Source organism: Haemaphysalis longicornis, unplaced genomic scaffold (assembly GCF_048455015.1).
Source record: "Haemaphysalis longicornis isolate Haplotype H1 unplaced genomic scaffold, Haemaphysalis longicornis Haplotype H1 scaffold_1, whole genome shotgun sequence".
NCBI lineage: Eukaryota > Metazoa > Arthropoda > Arachnida > Ixodida > Ixodidae > Haemaphysalis > Haemaphysalis longicornis.
The window spans coordinates 463,974,377-463,993,519 of record NW_027526203.1 but is presented as its reverse complement, the minus strand read 5'-3'; the positions used below and the strand labels follow the sequence as shown (position 1 = coordinate 463,993,519).

At 48.8% G+C, this 19,143-nt stretch overlaps 1 protein-coding gene across 5 annotated transcripts in view; it reads right to left on the bottom strand.

Annotated features, from left to right (window-relative positions):
* Window positions 1–6,308, bottom strand: part of LOC144156178 (uncharacterized) — a 34,071-nt gene extending 27,763 nt beyond the window's left edge. The window contains exons 1-2 of one of the 5 annotated variants that reach the window (XR_013319701.1): window positions 3,110–3,575; window positions 1,763–3,016 (exon numbers count right to left, since the gene is read on the bottom strand). Coding sequence is in view for 2 of the 5 variants with exons in the window: in XM_077688039.1 (XP_077544165.1) it covers window positions 2,124–3,016; window positions 3,110–3,155 (939 nt within the window). In the remaining 3 variants the exon portion in view is untranslated. Of the gene's footprint in view, window positions 1–199; window positions 3,017–3,109; window positions 3,576–5,743 lie in introns of those variants that run through there. The other 4 variants (XR_013319700.1, XR_013319699.1, XM_077688039.1 and 1 more) reach the window with 4 other exon arrangements.
* Window positions 6,309–19,143: the final 12,835 nt, after the last annotated feature.

The following is a 19,143-nucleotide window of genomic DNA, read 5'->3' as shown; positions in this document are numbered from 1 at the left end:
GGGGACGCGCTACGAGAGAACGCCAGAGTACACCGCGCGCCGTCACACGTTCGCTGATGACGCGATCATTTCCTGAGACAGCAGCTTCGCGCTGTCGCCGAGAAGACTGCAGTTCTCGCTGCGCTCAAATTTCGCATTAGGGAGTATCGTCAGCCATTTCTTTTCTCTTTAATAAAATTACTCGCTCAGGCTCTCTTGCTAACTCTGCTTAAAAAATAAAATGCGGGTGTAAGCATAACGGTGAAAAAAAAATGATAACGTTGCTAGTTCCCGGAAAAGAGGAAGGGAAAGTAGGCCGAACCCCGAAATAAGTCAAGCGTAAGATACGTTTCATTTATGCACATTGACAGCGCGGACACTGAATAATTCACGGCACATGAAACACAAGACAAAAAGTGAGTTAACAAGGTACGCCAGGCGCCACTTACAACAGCGACACCCAGCGGCGTGAAACATCACAACACATACAAGCTTCCAAACTCGTGTCACAGCTTCCAGTCATCCTCCTCTCTGTCGGCAACGAAATTGATGAGAGGCAGGCCTCCGCAACGTCAACGACACGCGCGAAAGCGCCAAGCAAAAAAGCACGCCGAATTTTTGCGCGCGCCGCAAGTGTCGGACAGCCAAGATTTAGGCAGGAGATCCTCTCTTTGGGGCCTCTTTCCCGGACCTTGGCGTCCCACATCTTCGCAAGGCTTAGCTTCATTCACATCGCTTACTGACCTCACGTTTGCTTTGCCAACTGCGCTCCCCAAGATGTGGATAAATGTGGAAGAGCTCGCCATTTTTCATCATTAACTTTGCGCTGTTCCAGTATTCCCAGTTACAGCGTGTGTCTTAAAAATGCACTGCTTTCTTTTTAAGTGACTAAAGCAAAGACAACAGAAAATGTATCACATCATCACAACATCCAGAACCTCTGATTTGTAAATGTCATGGGTGAATTGCATCACTGCTCGTCTACAATGACGAACGATTAAGACACCGTAAACATATCGAGTTTGCTTATTTAATCGAGTTAAACGTTCCGACAAGAGATGCAAGTTATAGTGTGAGCATACATTTGCACTAGACTAGAGAGTGACGTCAGGGGCTTGACTGAGCGCCGTGTTGTTCCATTAGTGCAGTCGAATTTGTGTATACCTCCGTCAGCAAACAAATAGCGTTTCCTGGTATTTTAAATGGCAGTTGCACACTTGTGACCTTCAAACTACGTCATAATATTTTTTACAGCATTGAGTGCAGTGGCGTTGAGCAGAAGGATGGCAGTGACAGTGTAGATAACCACCTTTTACTTTATTTAGTTCACAATGATATCAGCTCTACCTTTGCGTTTACGGACTACCATAGTTCAATCTGTGAAACGGACATGACGTAGTGACATCTCATTTTTTAAGTACATAAGGAATGCCTTTTCTAATTACGATGACGAACCAATATGGAATTGATCTGGTATCTAACGAATGAAAGAAGCACATGCATGTACTCAGATCTCCACTTCCTAATTTTGTCGCTTTTATACTGCAGCAATAAAAGACAAGAAGAAAGAAAGACAAAGTGGTGTAGCATTGAGACCAATCACACGGCCTTGCTAAACGCACAGTTTGGCCACGTCGTATATAATTCTGCACAGCATCTCGTCCTAGGGTTTTATTCCCACGAATGTGAGCAGCTAGGCAGGACACCTTTTCCGCAAACTATTACTTGAGACACGTTAAAATAGCAGGACGCAAGCACGGATCAATATTTCGGAATGTATCACCATGACATTGGCGTTCCGGCTCACCGCACATGGGTAGCATGACCTCCATCCAACGCCTAGCTCTACTACGAGGGTGCCCGCGTCACGTCCGGCATGATTTGTGAATAGAGGCGACACGAGCTTGGCGTGCGCACGCAACAGTCTGGAAGAGTCAAGCGTGGCGGGAGACTCACCGATGCGATGCCGTACGCAGCACTGCCCCGAGCCAACAAAGGCGGCCGCGCAGCTGTGCGCTCGCCGATAAGCGGCCGCTCTGTTTTGAAGAGCAAAGGAAATGCTCTTGTTTCACGTACGCAACAGCTGCTGCACAGCCGCGCTCGCAGTTGCCGGCGCGGAGAGACACAGCAGCTCGCGACGCACACTATCGTTCCGAGCAGCCTAGCGACGACGCGCCAATCGACAGGGGCGAGCTGAAGAGCTCGGGCGCCGACGATCGGCCCCGTGTCATCCGGCCGCCGTCATTACGCCCCGTTTGGCGGCCCGGGGTGGACGCCAGGGAAGCCCCGGGCCGGTCGCCGGCCAGCACGGCGTCGTACGAAGGGGGCTCGCCGCACAGTCCTTTCGGCGGCGACTTCCCGGCCGGGCCCTCGCAGCGTGCGCGGGCAGGATGCACGGCCGCCACATCGAAGGAAACATATGGTGGTTGCACGAGGCCCCAGATAGCGTCGCGTTCCGGCCACGGCTCGACAGGCCAGAACAAGCGGCCCGCCGGGCCGTGCAGGCCTGCCGCTGGTAGCTGCAGCGTGTACACGACCGGCCCGTTACACCACGGACGCTGCGCGCCGTGTTTACGGCCGAGTTCATTGACGCCGCCGAGTTCGCCGGCAAAGCCACGCTGGGGAGCGCAGACACACCACGGTGACGGCAGGCTCCGGTGTCGTCGCACCGGGCGCGGCTCGCTCACGGGGAACAGAGCCTCCGGGCAGGCAAGCGTCGTGTCTTCGGGCACGTCGTGCGACACGACCGCCTCGTAGGCCGGCGGCTTGCACTGCTTCGAGGCACGCATGCGAGCGACGCACGAATCCACGAGCAGTGCACCGGTGACGAAAACCACCACACCGCAAACGACGAAGCCGAGTCCGAGGCTCTTACTGTACGTTGGAAAGATGGCCAGGCCGGCTGATATGAACGACAAACCGAGCAGGAAGACGAGGCCATAAGTCATTTCTCGCCGGGGGCTGCGCAGGCTCTTCACCGTGCAGGCCATCTCCGGACTGGCGCCGCTAGCTGCTGGGCTCCGAGAATGTCTCCGCTCTGCAAACACAAGAAGCAGTCACTCGCTTGTAATCAGCACTGCCCTGTCAACACCGGGCGCAGGGAGCATGACTGCAACGGTAGATAACGCACTTGGGGGGCCAAGTCTCCTCCACGGCCTGCCAACCGCGAAGCTCATCCTAGCGCTACTTCTTGATTCTTCCGATACACCTCCGACGGCATGCTCGCCACAACCAAGCTTTGTTTGACTCTGCCACACTCGAAGCCAGTGGGCTACGTCTTTAGCAAGAGCTTATAGGCAGCTCATCCAGCGGGATGCCCCGCGCAGACGGCAGTCGCCCTTTGTGTCCGCGTCAGTCAACATTTGCGTAACGTTATCATTCCAACACGGGTCGTCGGTTCGCCTCACGTTTCCAGCGGTTGTGCCGCGGCGAATCGTCCAAGTGAAACTTGTTTGCCGGATGCGATCGAGTGGAAAAACATGCGGCCGGAGGGGCCTGCGCTGGGCTCCCTTCGTGTCCCTAATGAACCGTCGCTTCTTAATGAGGCGTTGCGTAGCGGCAAAAATATTTAAGCAGATGACAACGTGCAATAACGGTAGCGGCATTTCAAAATTTGATTGTGAACCTATAAGGTTCAAATATGCACATTTCTCACACATTTGGAACACTACCCGCATCTTTTAACTATTTGTATATCTTTTTCTTTTTTCCCAACCGTGGTGCTCCAAAAAACTGAGTGTGTTGGTATCCTACTGAGGCATACTATTAATATTGTTAGGTTTGCTTCTTTACAATTTCTTTCTGAAGAGGGCGCGAAGGGAAGCGGGCTCGCTAAAGAGAGGGAAAACGCTGGTATAAGCCCTTTACGCGGCGTACCACGGGCAGTGGTAAGAAAATGATCCGACCGCACCTCAAATTCAAATCAGTTTTCTGGATCGTGACCTCACTATTGGGGTGAGGCCTGCTTCGGCAAGCTGACCTCAACGCAGGTTGAACCCCACAGACGCCACCTCAGTCCCGCATTGTCCTTTGCACCCCTTCAAACTCAACCTCATCTCAGCCTCTAGCGTATAAAGCAACTATATTTGCTCATTTGAAGTAACTTCCCGCAAATAAGTGACGCACTTCCGTAATTTGGAATGGACACTTTGCAGTAGGTGCTAGCATTCCTTTTGATAATTAGTACTAACCTGCTAATTTGTTTTTAAAGCGAAGCTTTTTATTTCTTACTGATGGCATATGTCGCATCGAAAACGCGCTGCAGGAAAGGCAACTTTCTCTGGCGATGATGATGATCGGGGGTGAAGTGAACGAAAGAAAAACGCTTCCCGTGGTCAGAATCGAGCCTGCGTACCTCGCGTTATGAAGCCGACGTCTATCCTATTGCGCTTTCAGACACGGTCGAAGCAGTTTGATTTGGAGAGGGGTGCATGGACGAGCAAAATTTGCGAAATCGAAGCCCCCCTCCATCTAACGACTTCGATAGTTGAACGCGAAGCTTTCGTCCCGCGAAATCAAATGGAGAAGGGACAAAGTCAAAGCCGCTGCGATCAAAAAGTCCAAACTGCGAGCGAGTTAGAAATCAAACTAAGATGAAAACTTAGTAATCCCTGACGAGAAAGCTTCGCGTTCAACTATCGTCGTCGTTGGACGGAGGGGTGAGGGATTTTTGTCTTGCTTATTGTTATAGAGGTCATGTCCAGCATCAGGTATGGTGGAATGCGCGATTGTCGGCCACTTGAGCCATATCGCTAACTGTCGCACTATCTCCGCTAGCATTTTTTGCTGCAGTGTTCCACGTACACGGAAGCAACATCAGAGGGCATGGAAAGTTGTCATCGCTAGATAGGTAATTGTAATAGTTGATGGAAAATATCTGCGGGGAGTGGGGGGGATACTTCCCAACTTTGTCACACACATTTAGAAAGGCCAGAAATTTAAATGCTTGCCGCGTCCGTTAAATTATAGCTATTATAAAATGATAGAAAAGCACCAAACAGAAAAGATGCTCCCGATCTTGGACTTCAGTTTAACCTCAGCTCCAATCCCAATTTCACTTAATCTTAAACACGCCGGACGAGGCTGAGTTCAATACCTCCGGCCTCACTCGCTTGTGTCTCGCCAAAATACCCGAGGTTGCATGAGCAAGAAGACAGGAAGATAAAATACCACCAACTGTATATACGATGATAAAATTTCCATTTCGCTCGCACTGTCGTTTACGTTGACATTCCATGCTGAATATTCTAACCGATAATAGCCAACGTTCGAATTTTCAAGGTTGTCGCGCATTCACGTTGAGGGTGTTTACATTGACAAATATTGAGTAAATCTAGGATAAAACGTACTTAACAAATTCGTTTTATAGGTACAGTTATTAATTAATTAATTAATTAATTAATTAATTAATTAATTAATTAATTAATTAATTTCGAGTATCCCGATAGCCCAACAGGAATGAGGCACGAGAGTGGTACAAATATAAACATAATAAAGTGCGACTTGATAATAGATCAAATTCATTGTGAACGTGAAATGTCTACGTTTTTTAAGAAGGCTTGCATTTCTCGTAACTCGTAGTCCTACTGAGGCCCTCTATTAGACTGCCCACATGCCCGCTCCAGGATTGCAAGTTACGCGAGATGCATCGTGGAGCGGCAGGAGACATATCCGCTAGTTAAGGCAACAGTTAGAAAGCAGGAGCGCGAATATAGAGATGGGAAACAAGCTAAGTAAACCGGGAGCATAGAAACAAACCACTCACCCCACGAAGCATCCAGTGCATCACATCGCAGCCGACGAACAGCACGACAGCATCGCGTTGGCCCGAGAAGAATCAGCGTGGCTCATCTCCGTGGCGACGACCGCGCAGCGACGCACCTTCGCCACAGCCAAGAGCGCGAATCCCGCCGCAGCTGGGGTCCACCGGTTCATGCATCCATTTCACTCGCACCACCTGACGTAAGGAGCTGACACCGAGATCCGGCAGCGCGCATTTTCGTCGCCCGTGCGCCGTCCGCGGCTGGTTCGGACTCGCCATTCAAGGCCCCGCGAAGCGCGAGCCCTCGCACGCCCGTGTTCCGGCAACACAGCGTCATGATAGTAGCTGGATGGAACCCCAAGGTGGCCCCGGCACGAGCGCGTGGCTGCTTCCTGCAGTGCTCCGCTGTTTACGCAGCCGCCGACGCCACGGGCCGGCCCGGTACAGTACACCCATGTTTTCAGGGCCTTCCGATGGGACACAGCGGCGCACCGTTATTAAGTAACGCGCCACCACAAGCTGGGCTGCTGCAACACGAGGTCGCCGATGACGTGGCGAGGAGCCCCGGTGTCGCTTTGCACGGCGCGCTTGCACTGTTGACGCGGTTACAGGATTCGTTGCTACACTGCACACCGACGGCCTCCTCCTGAACATAGCTCGAGGGCGTGCTGCGTGACCTTTGTTGCACCCCTTGGTGAACAACTGGGCACCGAAAACTAGCGGAATAAGGGACTCAACCAGCCAGGGTTTCAAACATGCTATTTAATTCGTGTAGCCATCCGTCGCCACTTTGATAGCGGCAGCAATCGTTTCTTCATCATTCAAATCCAAAGGGATTAATGCACCCAACCGTGGTCTGTGGTGGAGGCATCCGGATTAGCTTACACCGTATGGGCTTATTTTATGACTTAGCCAAGCCTGTACGCGGGCACTTTCGTAGTCACTTTTATACCAGACCGTCGTTTTAAGACCTTATTTTATTGCTTTGTTGCACTGTTCCAACAACAGTCACTACGTGTTCAAGAGTCTGAAACAGTTTTTTTTTTTACTTTACAAGTTTGAATGAGCCCGGAGATTGGCGTTTAACCCACGGGATACCCCGAACTGCTGCGAGGACGTAGATTCGGGAAGGTGCGCTGCTATGACCAAGGCCGAGCCACTGCTAATTGACAAATTTGCTGAGGGTAAGAGAAATAACCAAGGCCTCAGTAAATTACTGCAAAGGCCGTTCCAACATTGGGGTTAAAAGCGTCCAACCTTGCAAATAGTTATCGAACACAACCGTACCATCAAGGCCCAGCAAGCCCAAGAAACACGCAGGCCAAACTAGCGGCCTGTAAGACTAAGGTCTAATGCGCACGATCATGAGTTCCCATATCAAGCTCACCGCGATACTCGAAGAAAGCTGCAAATGTAAATACAGCATGTACCGGAATATTATTGGGCTGCACAGAATCAACTAGGGCATGGAAGTCCGCAAAGAAGGAGGGGAGGGGGACGCAAGAAGGGGATTGTGCCCCCCCCCCCCCCTCTTGAAACTGAGGTCCATCCTGTAGTGCGTAAGGTTCATTGTTAATATCGGTGCTGAGCCTAAAAAAGGGTTACGTTTGTTTCCAAATGCCCTAAGGTTAGTTAGTTAGTTGGTGGCAAAAAACAAGTTAGTTTTTTGCCACCTTTCCTGAATGACCCATGCACGGCTCGCTCTTTACCCATGAAAAAATTCTGTGGACGCCAACGATCACGGGCCCTCAATTTTTCCGGCTGATGGGAAATTCGTCCCGACACGAAACCCAGGACCGGGTGCTCGGCTACTTCGTCAACCTGATTTTTGTGTCATCCGTTTTATGTAACAAGCGTACCATTGAGCGTAAAGCTTTCTTTTTTGCGAGTACAAACTCACTGCACTCACAGCAAGGGCTTAATAAAGTCCACAGTCGCCCAAAGATCCCCCGAACCGCATTTAAGCCGCATTTAGACAAAAACCGTGACAATTTTAGTTGTTATGACTTCAAATTTTGGTATTTTCTAGAGATTAGGAATTAACACTAAAGCCAATGTGGGAAAACCTACTTTACAAAGACGAAGCGACCGTAGATCGAGCTTGATTGCTACGTACAGCAATCAGTACTACACCGTAACACCTTTTTATTCCACAACCCATGTGACCCCCGTGCATACCTATGGAACACATCACCCTTTAATGAGTTACTCACAGACGAATAGCTCTCATCCCGCCATCCAGCCTTAACTTCTAGCCCCGTCTCTCGGCACCCGTTCTTACCCCGATGATCGTCCACCAGTTGTCAGTTCTCCCAATTGCATGCCCCGGCCAACTCCGCCTGACTCTCTTCTGTTCCCTTCCCTTCCCCAATCCAAGACGCTTTTTCCTATCGCTAAGCGCCACTCGTACCGTTCTTCTTTCCGTGGCTCGGTTGGCCGGCCAAGATCTCTTTCCAGTTGTTTGATGGGGCGCCACGTTTGTGCCCCATAAGTGATCGCCGCAAGCACGCATTGGTTGCGTACCTATTTGTTTAGTGGGAGAGGAAGCGTACTTTGCCGAGTGCTTCCTAGCTCATACTAAATGTACGCCCGATTTATTTTCACGGTTTGGATCAGCACTGGGAACTTGTGCAGGATAGTTTGTTCACCCACCCCTTCTAGGATTTCAATGCCCAGGCTGAAGGGTACGCTGATTTCTTCATGTTTACCTTTGAGCGAATGACTGATTTTTTTAGTACAGTTCCTTAAGCATTGTTGCATGTCCTCTTCCGATTTACTTCACAAAATATTGTCAAGCAGAAGTCTCGAGTGCGTCAGTTATTCCCCACCAACTCGTACCTGAATTCTGCAAATCACGCTCCCCCTCTAGGCAGGTTGTTATTAATTATGGAAATATTATATCTCCTTGTCTTCGGCTCTTCGTGATAGAGAAATTCCATCTCTTATGAACGATCGTCGTTCCCCTACATTCTTTGCAAATGTACAGTCGGTATTAATTCAACTAGTTACATCTGAAAACTGCCGAAACATACTCTTTACAAACATGTTGGAACCAAAAGGGGTGGGCTAAGACTTCGGAACTCCGCAGCAGTTTTCTTCAAATCCCGCTCAGGCGACGCAGGATAAGGTGTAAAATACGAAAGCTGTGTTAAAGACAAGCATTTTATGGGCTCTTTAGTATCGCAGATTCGAATTATATGGTATTAGTATACTAAAGAAATAATATTTATCATTTAGAAATTATAAAACACTGTTCAGTTATTTTAAATGCTTTCCTTCTCACACAGTGATGTACGCATGCTTTGGCAAAAAGTTTACTTATTTTTCTTCCTTTCAGCTTCGCACCAGCTAAATTATTCTTTCCGAACATTTTAAATGCACTGATAACTTGTGTTGGAACTGTATACCATCAAAACATTATCGACGATGGCTGCCTTTTATTCTCACCGTAACTATTAACTTCCTCGATGGCCGTTTTTTTCTCTCTCGTAATTCTATTACCGGCCTTCCATTGAACGCAGTGCTTACTTCCGTCGTGTTCCATCATCACCCATGAGTTCAATTAAGTTTGATGCTTACAACTCTTCCTATGTTTCTTCCTGACCATTGATTTTCCTTTTTTGCGAATTCATTAATTTATCTTTCGTTCACTTTAAGCCGTTAAACGCAACTCCGGCACGGGCCAGTTGGTTGCACATTGGTCTTCCCCGTTCAAGACATGGGTTCGGTTCGTGCAACTGACCCCTTCATTACTTGATTGAAAACTGATTTCCTTCAAACCATAAAGGCCGCATAGTCAACGACGATGAAACTCCTGGCCGGGCCAACGCGACCTGAATAAATGTAGGAGCCCAACAACCGAGTCAGCCTCCTACAAGTGGTGACCCGGACGTTCCCTACATGTGGTGACCAGGGAGTTCCGCGCCTGTTCCTCGGCCAGCGGCACACCGACAAGGCGACGTGGGGTGACCCGCCAATACCGGCGTTCGAGCCACGCTACCCAAGAGGATGGTTCTTCAAGTTCGAGGCTGCCCTCTGGCTCAACCACGTCAGCATACAGCCTCTGAAGCACTCCATCCTCTGGGAGACGCTTCCGCTAGAGGTCTGCCGCGTCCTCGTCCTACCATCGCCCAGCGCGACCCCCTACGATGACCTTCGTGCTGCCGTGCTCACGCACTACGGCTTCAGCGACAACCGCTCTCGACCGCCAGCAGAGGACGTACCCGCGCAGCCCACGCACGATTCGCCGCAGGGCATTGTACCCTCTGCACCATCCGCGTCGTCTCCTGCCAGTAGTGTCGCCCCCCCTGGACCTCATCTCCAGCAAGGCAGCCTCACCCACGCGGACGGGACTTGCAGCCGACGACGTCACGGATGCCCACCAGTCACACCCCGCCACACCTATATCTACCACGTCATGCAAGGGCTCCGGTGAGCAACTTTGCTCCGTGACCGGCCAATCATTCCAAAACTCGTCTCCTGCTCCGCCAGAATTGCACGATAGGTCCACCACGATTCACGTTGTCGCTCCCAACGCCAACGACGACGAATTCGCGTCTCCCGTCCGGCTGCAGTCAACACCGCACCTGGATTCTCAAGGACGTGAAAATGCCACCAGTGACGACTACATCCCGTCGCTCTGGCTACCAGCGCAACGGCCACAAATCTATGCACAAGCGCACGTTGACAGCACACCCAAGGCCCCAACACCGCGAAACCGGGCTACCGCTCGTGACTTGGATGACCATACCACGGCCACACAATCTCCCGACCAGACAAAGTCTGTTATTCGGCGCCGTCGACGTCGCCACCGACGTCCTAAGCAGCAGTCGCCAAAACGAGTTTCGTCGCAGGGGCTCCTTCGGTGCACGCCCCCAAGCCGTGAATGGCGTCTTGCCCAACGCCCTTGGCACGTTCCCGGTCGACGGGGGCTTCGGATCCGTGCAAACCCTCGTCGGCACTCGGCACTCGCGTGTCTTGCTGTAGACGCGCTCAGCAGAGGTGTCATGCCTCGGACGCGCTACGAACCTGCGGAACAGTTCTGAGCCCGAAACCGCGCTCGAAACTTCCATGTCAAGGATATCAGCCCACTCGAACCGGCAGCCGAACGCCGATGTGCACGCATCACAAGAGGCTGCTCGTGGAGCGCCGATTCTCGGAGCATTGCCATTTCTTCTACACCATGGCCGTGGCTCTAGCTTCTTTCACTTCGGGACTTCAAAACCGCCGGCTATTTCGTCCCCTCCGCCACTCCGAGCCAAGACCACCCGACGGCTTCTACTCACCGGACGCTCTTACGAGACTGATCACGACCACCCAAGGACATGGAACGCGGACATACATTACTTATGGCCCTTTCTGTACATACCTGTACATAGTGCATAGTCCCTTTTCGTGCATTGTTATTTACTTTTGTTAATTTACCGCGCTTCACGCTAGGGGGGGGGGGGGGGGGAAGCCCTGTAGCGACACCATCGTCATCGTAATCATCAGCGTCACAATCATCATCACGGTGACCGGCCAGCGTCATCAGTTCCACGCGCTACAGATCGAACGTCGAGTCAGCAGCTGGGCGGCCGCACGTCCGCACCCCTCCCACTCCTGGCCGGGCCAACGCGACCTGAATAAATGTAGGAGCCCACCAACCGAGTCAGCCTCCTACAGTATGACAACGCAGGCAGACCGAACTATGGCGACGGAGACGCTTCGCCAGGAGTACGGCAAAATGCCTGCAGCAGACGCGTCAGTCGCGGTTTATCTACAGATGGTCGCACCGGTGGTCATGACAAAGTGCCGGCGTGACCAGTGATTCCACCGCTGGCCATGCTCCATTGACCGGCTGGTTCGATTTGCACTGTCATGCCGAACTTAATAGTGAGAAACAGAGGAGCGACGTTTATTGAAGTCCAGACGCTAGAATGGCCCACACACCATGATGGTTATGGACAGGAGTGAAGATGTGGAAGAGCAGGCATAAGAGGTAGTGCTGATACTTATGTACAGATGAAGACGAAGCGCTAGTAATCTGTCCATGGTCCACTCGCTCGTCACCACTTGCAAAATATTTGTAAACAACGCTCACAATAGCTAAAGCTTATTCACTCTTTTTTTTTCCAAGCAGCCATAGAGGCCACTCCCACCAACAACGAAAAAACCAGACGTACGCAGTGTAGAAAGACTTCGCATTTAAAAGCCTGCTCTTTAGTTCTGCGTTGAAGATAAAACCGAAGCAAACCGTCAACGATGCACGGTTCCGCCGAATCGCTTTGTGATGCCGGCGTAGTGATTTTCTTTGTTTTTTTTTCTTTTTTTCTTGCGGAAGCTTGTTGTTCATCATAAAGAAAATTATATATACAAATGTACTCTGGATTCCTGAAGAAATCGGAGTAGTGGGCCACAATGGGGACCCTGTGTCCATGCGACAAAATCTGGCGAACGGCCAGGGCGCGGGCAGCAGGAGGCGAGGTGCGTAAGCTTCGCAGGGCAGGACAGCTCCACACCAAATTAAGCGCTCTGCTATAGCCTGCTCAACAGGACGGGGCTCAAGAGGCACATCGACTCGAATGGGGTATGGTACTGGGGTGGTCAGGCCCTCGTAACAGCCGGCGCGAGGGCCACCTCCAGGTGGAGACGTCGGAGCAGGGCCTCACCTAAGAGGAGAAACCCGCCAGGGAGGTTCCCCAATCTGACCATAAACCCAGAGGCTCTACGACAACGATGCGAGAACTGATGTGTCTGGCGCACTATTCCCCCCAACTCCTAGCGAAACGCCCTAAGCTTGTCACCGCAGTAATTTCAACAGATTTGCCTGTCTTTGTTATTGGCCGTTATTATAGGCCCAGATGGCAACATTAGGTGCGACGCATTTCCACACATACGTCGACGAATGTCTTGTTGCGCGTGTGGCCTTCATGCTGTTTGTAGTAAATAAAAATCGATGCTGTGAAAGGACCGACCCCACGACTCATGCTGCACGGCTGATTAAAGTGCGACCAAATGTAATTTCAACGTTTCGGTAAACCGCTTAAAGGGGCCATGCAGACAAAATACAAGATTGTTTTATTAGAAAGATTTAGTGTTTTATAGGGCCTTGAGTGGTTGTTCGGCAGAAAACGATGCTTTATTCACTGAGACTTAAATATTTTAAGTAAAAAATTCAATTCTCCTGCTAAATCGTGTGTTTTCGTGACGCCGACAATGACGTATTAAAGGAGCCATGAAGAGAAAACACAAGTTTGGTTCATTCGAAAGATTGCCTCGTTAGAACCATACTGACACCACTTTTAACACAAACTTCGCTTAAATAAGCTACATAATTAGGAAAAAAGGGAATGACCATGCGACCCACCAGCTCATTTCCCGCAACAGAACCTATGATGTCACACGAGAATGCTCTGCGATTGGCGGAGGCAGGCAAAAGCAAACGCAATAGGCAGGGCTTACCAGTTTGCATAGTGAGCTATATGCCCGTTAAACATACTGCACATTCCTTTTATGACACTAAGAACGGTGGAGTAAACGGTTGAAGTTCCGAATAAACACGCAAGCGTGTACGCCAATGCGTACGAAACTACCGCCAGCCGAACTCGACATCTCGCCGTCGCCACCGTCGCGCAGACGAATTTTCAGGTTCGAGGCTCTTCGGGGCCAACGAACCGTTCCAGCACGCACAGCCGCGACCTTACTTGGTATCGTAATCCCTTCACAGGAGGTTGGCCGTCATATCGCCAACCAGCAAAGGTAAAAATAGAAACGAGGGGAGTAAGGAACAGCAAGCAGCGACGAGATAGTGACAGCCGTCGCAGTTTCGGAATGGTGTTGGCTTGCTGCTATTGTTAGGAGCTCGTTTCAAGTTTACAACCACTGAAAACTTCAGTTTGTTCGAGTACTTTACAATGAAATTTCGTTGCTACGTTTTGAAATGCCCATGTAGTACGGGCAAATCGTCGAGGGAGTGCGACATCCCCGCCGGTGAGGAGATCTCCTTTCATGTGCTGCCCAACGACGAACCTCGGCGAAGCAAGTGGCTACGTTTTGTGAACTTTGCAAACGGAGGAGAAAGAGAGCTAAAGGAAGTACGAGTGTGCTCACTTCATTTCCGAGGAAGTGATTACTGCAGGGACCCTTACGTTAGCTCACTCCTGGGACATGCTGGCGCTCGTCGCCGACTTCGTCAAATCGCCGTCAAAGCGCTCTGACCTTGGGGGAAAAAATGCCGTACACACCGCGGATTGACGCTCGTATCTTTCTGGTCGAAGCAGAGAGCTCGCGCGAACGGCTTTCCATACACGACACCGGCCAACTGGCATAAGCGATACTGCTACTGAAATTGAACTATTATTAACCATAATAAAAATACGGCACTTACGTACCAGTCTGTATTCGTCCGTCGCGACGGGGCTGACGAGGCAGCGGTGCCGACGGCTGGGCGTTCGTCTGTTGTGGCTATCGCGGAATGGTCGCTTTTCGGTCCATCCGCGTATCCCACAACTCCTGCCGCTCGTGCACTTAGAAGCATTGAGCGTTCAAGTGGTGTGAGGTTGTTAAATGCAAGCCCGAGCTTCTCGGCGAGAGTTTTGTTCTCGGGATGAGGCGATTCCATGACTAGGGCTGTGGGTGCACTAGGTTTTACTAGTATTTTTAAAATGGCCGCCGTCTCGGTTTCGGCAGGCTTTCCGGTTCCTGTTTGATTCCCGCGTGTGGGTGCTATATGGAGTCGACATACTAAGTACCTGTTTCATGAACCGGCTCGTATGACGCCATTGTTCCCGTCACGAAATGTGCAATTTAGCGGGAGATTTAAAATTTTGGCTTAAATTGCCTTATTTCTCAGTGAATAAAGCATCATTTGCTTCCGGGAAAGCGCTTACGGTACTATGAAACACCTAATCTTTCGAATAAAACAAACTTTTGTTTTCTCTTCATGGCTCCTTTAAGAGCAGGGCCTTAAAAACTAAATATCGAAATATAGCCAACTGACCAGGGGGGTATTCTCGTGTTTTGTCCCTTCTGAGTCCCTTTCAAAAGTGGCCATTTTGAGAGAGCCCTGATTGGCTAAAAGCTAACAACCGGATGTGACGTAACGCAAACGCGGAGGACCTACTGCGTTTAACGGTTTAACCACGGCTTCTTCAAACAGGCAACTTGAATTTCAAACAGACGCTTTTGTAAGTTCAGTCATGAATGCGCCGGTCATCGCCTTGTTGTTGTCTCGTTGGAGGAACACGCGGTCGAGAAGTAATGTAGACGCTTTTGATATGCCCGCAGAAGCATTTTGCCAGCATTTCCGCCTCTCGAAGAATACCATGCGGTGGCGGTGCGGCGAGCTGCGGGCTGAACTTGGGCGGCGGCCACGCGAGCACAGTGTCGAGGAGCAAGTGATATGCGCCCCTTGTTTCTTCGCTACCGGTTGCTTTCAGAGAGTGGTCGGTAATGAAGAAACGATATCGCTGACGCAGCCCTCCGTGAGCCTGTGCATCTACGCCGCCGCCGCCGCCACACAGTGAAATAAACGATCATCTGTGAGCTAGCTAACGGTCAGCATGTGCAGTGGAATAAACGATCGCCTGCGAACTACCTAACGGTCAGCAGGTGCAGTGGAATAAACGACCGCCTGCGAGATTGATAGCTGCCGAGCAGACGACCAAAATTATACAGTTTCAGTTTCAGTTTCAGTTTCAGTTTACTTTGCATTTCTTACATAGCACAAAAAATATGCAGGGAGAGGGGACAGAAAGCTGATGCTATATCAGCTTGACGGGGTCTCCCATCTCCCCTTACAAGGCATTGAGCTAGGCAGAGTGCAGCTCTTAATGGAATGAAAAACACTTTGGTAGAGTAACAGACTGTGTAACGTTACTGAAAACAGCAATGATAGAAAACATAAACTACAGGAATGCAAAAAAAAACACCATAAAAACACTGCTAGCTTGCATATTTCTAAAGAAAAAATTACTGCAGTGACACAATTTAGGAGAGAAAGAAAGAAATAAAGTATGCAAAAAAAGAAAAATCAAGTAGCCCAAAATATCGAAACATAAGACAACACTATACGAAATACGAACAGTATCATGTTCAACGAGAAATATTGTGACAGCAGCCTACGACTCAGTCAAGTAAAGCTATGAATTGGAAATAGAAAACCGAGCAAAAACACAACAAAATTAGAGCACATGCATTTATTCACGTGTCACTACGCTTTTAACCACAATGTTTATGTACAATTCAATAATGGCAATTTATAAAATAATGCTTTAATGCGGATATGGAAATACTGTATATGTTAACACTTTCTATATGTTAACATTTAATAGTCGCGATATACGGTTATCAATGTTATCTAGCCCACGATTGGTTCTAGAGAAAGGAACCGCCCAAGTGGCTTTATTTCGAAATGTATATCGTGTATTAGGAATTTTCTCAGGTTGCATAGTGATAGAAATGCGGTTTTATTACTTTCTAAGTTCCTTTTATAACTAGCCAGCAACATAAAATTGTACAATTGGGGGACAGGTACGATCTTAAGGGAATTATAATTATCGTGTAGTGACACATCGTAGGAAACGTTTGCAACATTTCTAAGCGCTTTCTTTTGAATAGAGAATATGCTGTTTATATTATTCTTCGATGTTGTGCCCAAAATCAAACCACAGTAATTGATTTTGGAAGAGAAAAGCGCGTTATAAACCATAAGTTTTACTTTTATGGGCAAAATATGACAAAATTTGCACAGAATACCAGAAATCTTTGCCAGACTGCTCAGTACCCGCTTTACCTGCGTATTCCATAGTAAGTGCTGGTTAAAAATAACGCCTAAAGTTTTGACTTCCGAAGCTACTTCAATCCTATCATTACCAATATGCAGGATAAAATTGTAGTCAACATGTTTCTGATACAAGCACTCGGCTTGACATTTATAACCTTTTATTGGTAATTAACGCATGCACATACCAGCTTAACGTTTGTAGACTTCACGCGCAACAGGTGCGTTGTTAAGAAACGAAAATGCCCCCCCCCCTTTATATATATATATATATATATATATATATATATATATATATATATATATATATATATATATATATATATATATATATATATATATATATATATATATATATATATTATAAGCACTGTAGTTCTCCGCGGCACAATATTTCGCTGATTTCAATCTTCTGTGCAATCATCATCACCTGTCATCCTTTTCAGTAATGCTTCATCTTCGTCACCTGTACATGATCATTATCATCCCTGAGGGTAGTGCTGCTTGGCTGCGCGTTCGCCAAATAAACGGCGTCTGTCTCCTCCGCTCTATCAGTGAGCGACGTCTCCTTGAAGGCCTCTTACAATAAATATATATATATATATATATATATATATATATATATATATATATATATATATATATATATATATATATATATATATATATATATATATATATTCACTCGTAGAGCACCACGAAAATGTCAACGACGTAACGCACCATTCCAGTTTTTTTTTTTTTTTTTTTAAAGACCACGTTAAGGTACCTCGATTCACGCGTTCGCCGTACGGGGTGCAGACTCGTATACGCTGGCGCCGCCGTTTTGGGTCACTCGCTCGCCGCCGAAGCAAGTCATTGTACCAAAACCGCGCTAAAATTATCGACGCAACGCGGTTTACTGGTGAAGTTTGAATCACCTTATCTGTTTCGCATTGCTGGGTCTCGTGGGTGCCAGTGTTCGCAGTTTGCCTCTGGCTGAACTTCTACACCTGCCGTATTTTAATTACGGTTCATAATAATCGTTTCCTAAAACTTAAGCTATGGCCTGACAAACATGGTCCCGTAAGCGACCGTGCCACTTGTGTTAGTTGGTCAGTGTTGTTTCAGACAAGTCCAGCGCGTCCGAAGGCTGTGTTAGCGGTGTCAGCCGGGAAAGTACCGCACTAACTGCTTAGGTGTATACGTGTCCGTTCGTAACTCTAATTGGTCACCCCGAAATTCTTACTGCTATAAAAAGAATGTGCCCTACATTTAAGTGCAAATAGCTCGTTCGGCAAGCTTATAAGCCCTGGCTAATTTGTGTTTGCTTTTGCTTGCCTGAGCCAATCGCTGATTGATTGATTGATTGATTGTGGGGTTTAACGCGCCGACGCAACGCAGGCGATGAGGCGCGCCGTAGTGGAGGGCTCCGGATTAATTTTGACCACCTGGGGATCTTTATCGTGCGCCGAAATCTCGTACTCACAGGCGTTTTTGCTTTTCGCCTCCATCAGAAAAGCGGCCGCCGCGGCCGGGGTGAGCCAATCGCTCACCAGAGCTTATGACATCATAGGTTCTGTTGCGGGAAATGAGCTAGAGTGGGTATCATGGCCATTCCCTTTCTCCCTAATTATGTAGCTTATTTGAGAGAAGATTGCTTCAAAAGTGGTGTCAGTATGATTATAACGAGGCAATCTTTCGAATGAACCGAACTTCTGTTTTTGTCTGCAGGCCCCTTTAAAATGAAGGCCAGATATTTGAAGCTAAAAAATAACGGTCACAGTGAGTAGTGTTGGATTCACGGGTGGCCGAACGGCGAAAACTGAATATTTTTATCCTACAAACCTGAGCGCCCTCGTACTTCCTACATGTACATGGAACGCCAAGCTGTTACAACTGGGGTTACACAACACATGGAAAGAGCTCTGTGAGTCACAACGCACTTCACAACTCCAACGGCTCCAACTCACTAATGATGGACGGGCGACCCAAGTGCGCATTGGATATCCACCACTTACGGTCTCCTGATGCAGAATCCGTATTCCACTGTCTATACGGAAGCACGTCCGCGTTACCCCAATTCCTCTCAATATTCACCCCACCTATCACACTGGACGACAAAGGGACCGCGCCAGCTATCTTCAGACACAATATAAACATCAAAAGAATATACGATACCCATATGCCTCTCCCTACGTAACCAAAAACGCCTATGCAATATCAGTGGTGAATAATAAACTTCAGACCGTAGCCACAGTCACTGCCCGCACCACGGACACCCCCATAGCTGAAGAAGCAGCAATAGCTATGGCAGCCACCACAGCACAGAGCGACTAACTGGCCATACTGACAGATTGTAAAAAAAAACTTGTCGCCACCTTCTGCGAGGCACTCTGTCCGCAGCAGCCTTCCATATTCTCAAAAATACGACTCACCTACCTGACCTCTGCATTATCTGGGCACCAAGTCATTCAGGCATAGTCGGCAATGAAGCGGCACATACTGCGGCTCTAGAAGAAGTACACCGGGCCCTTACGGTCAGCCACGACCCTATGCCAACCATCCCCACCCACTACACTCCCCAACCCCTACTAACATATACAATGACATACTCTCTCACTACCGACTAGCCTGCAAACAGTTTCCTACACCACGTAAG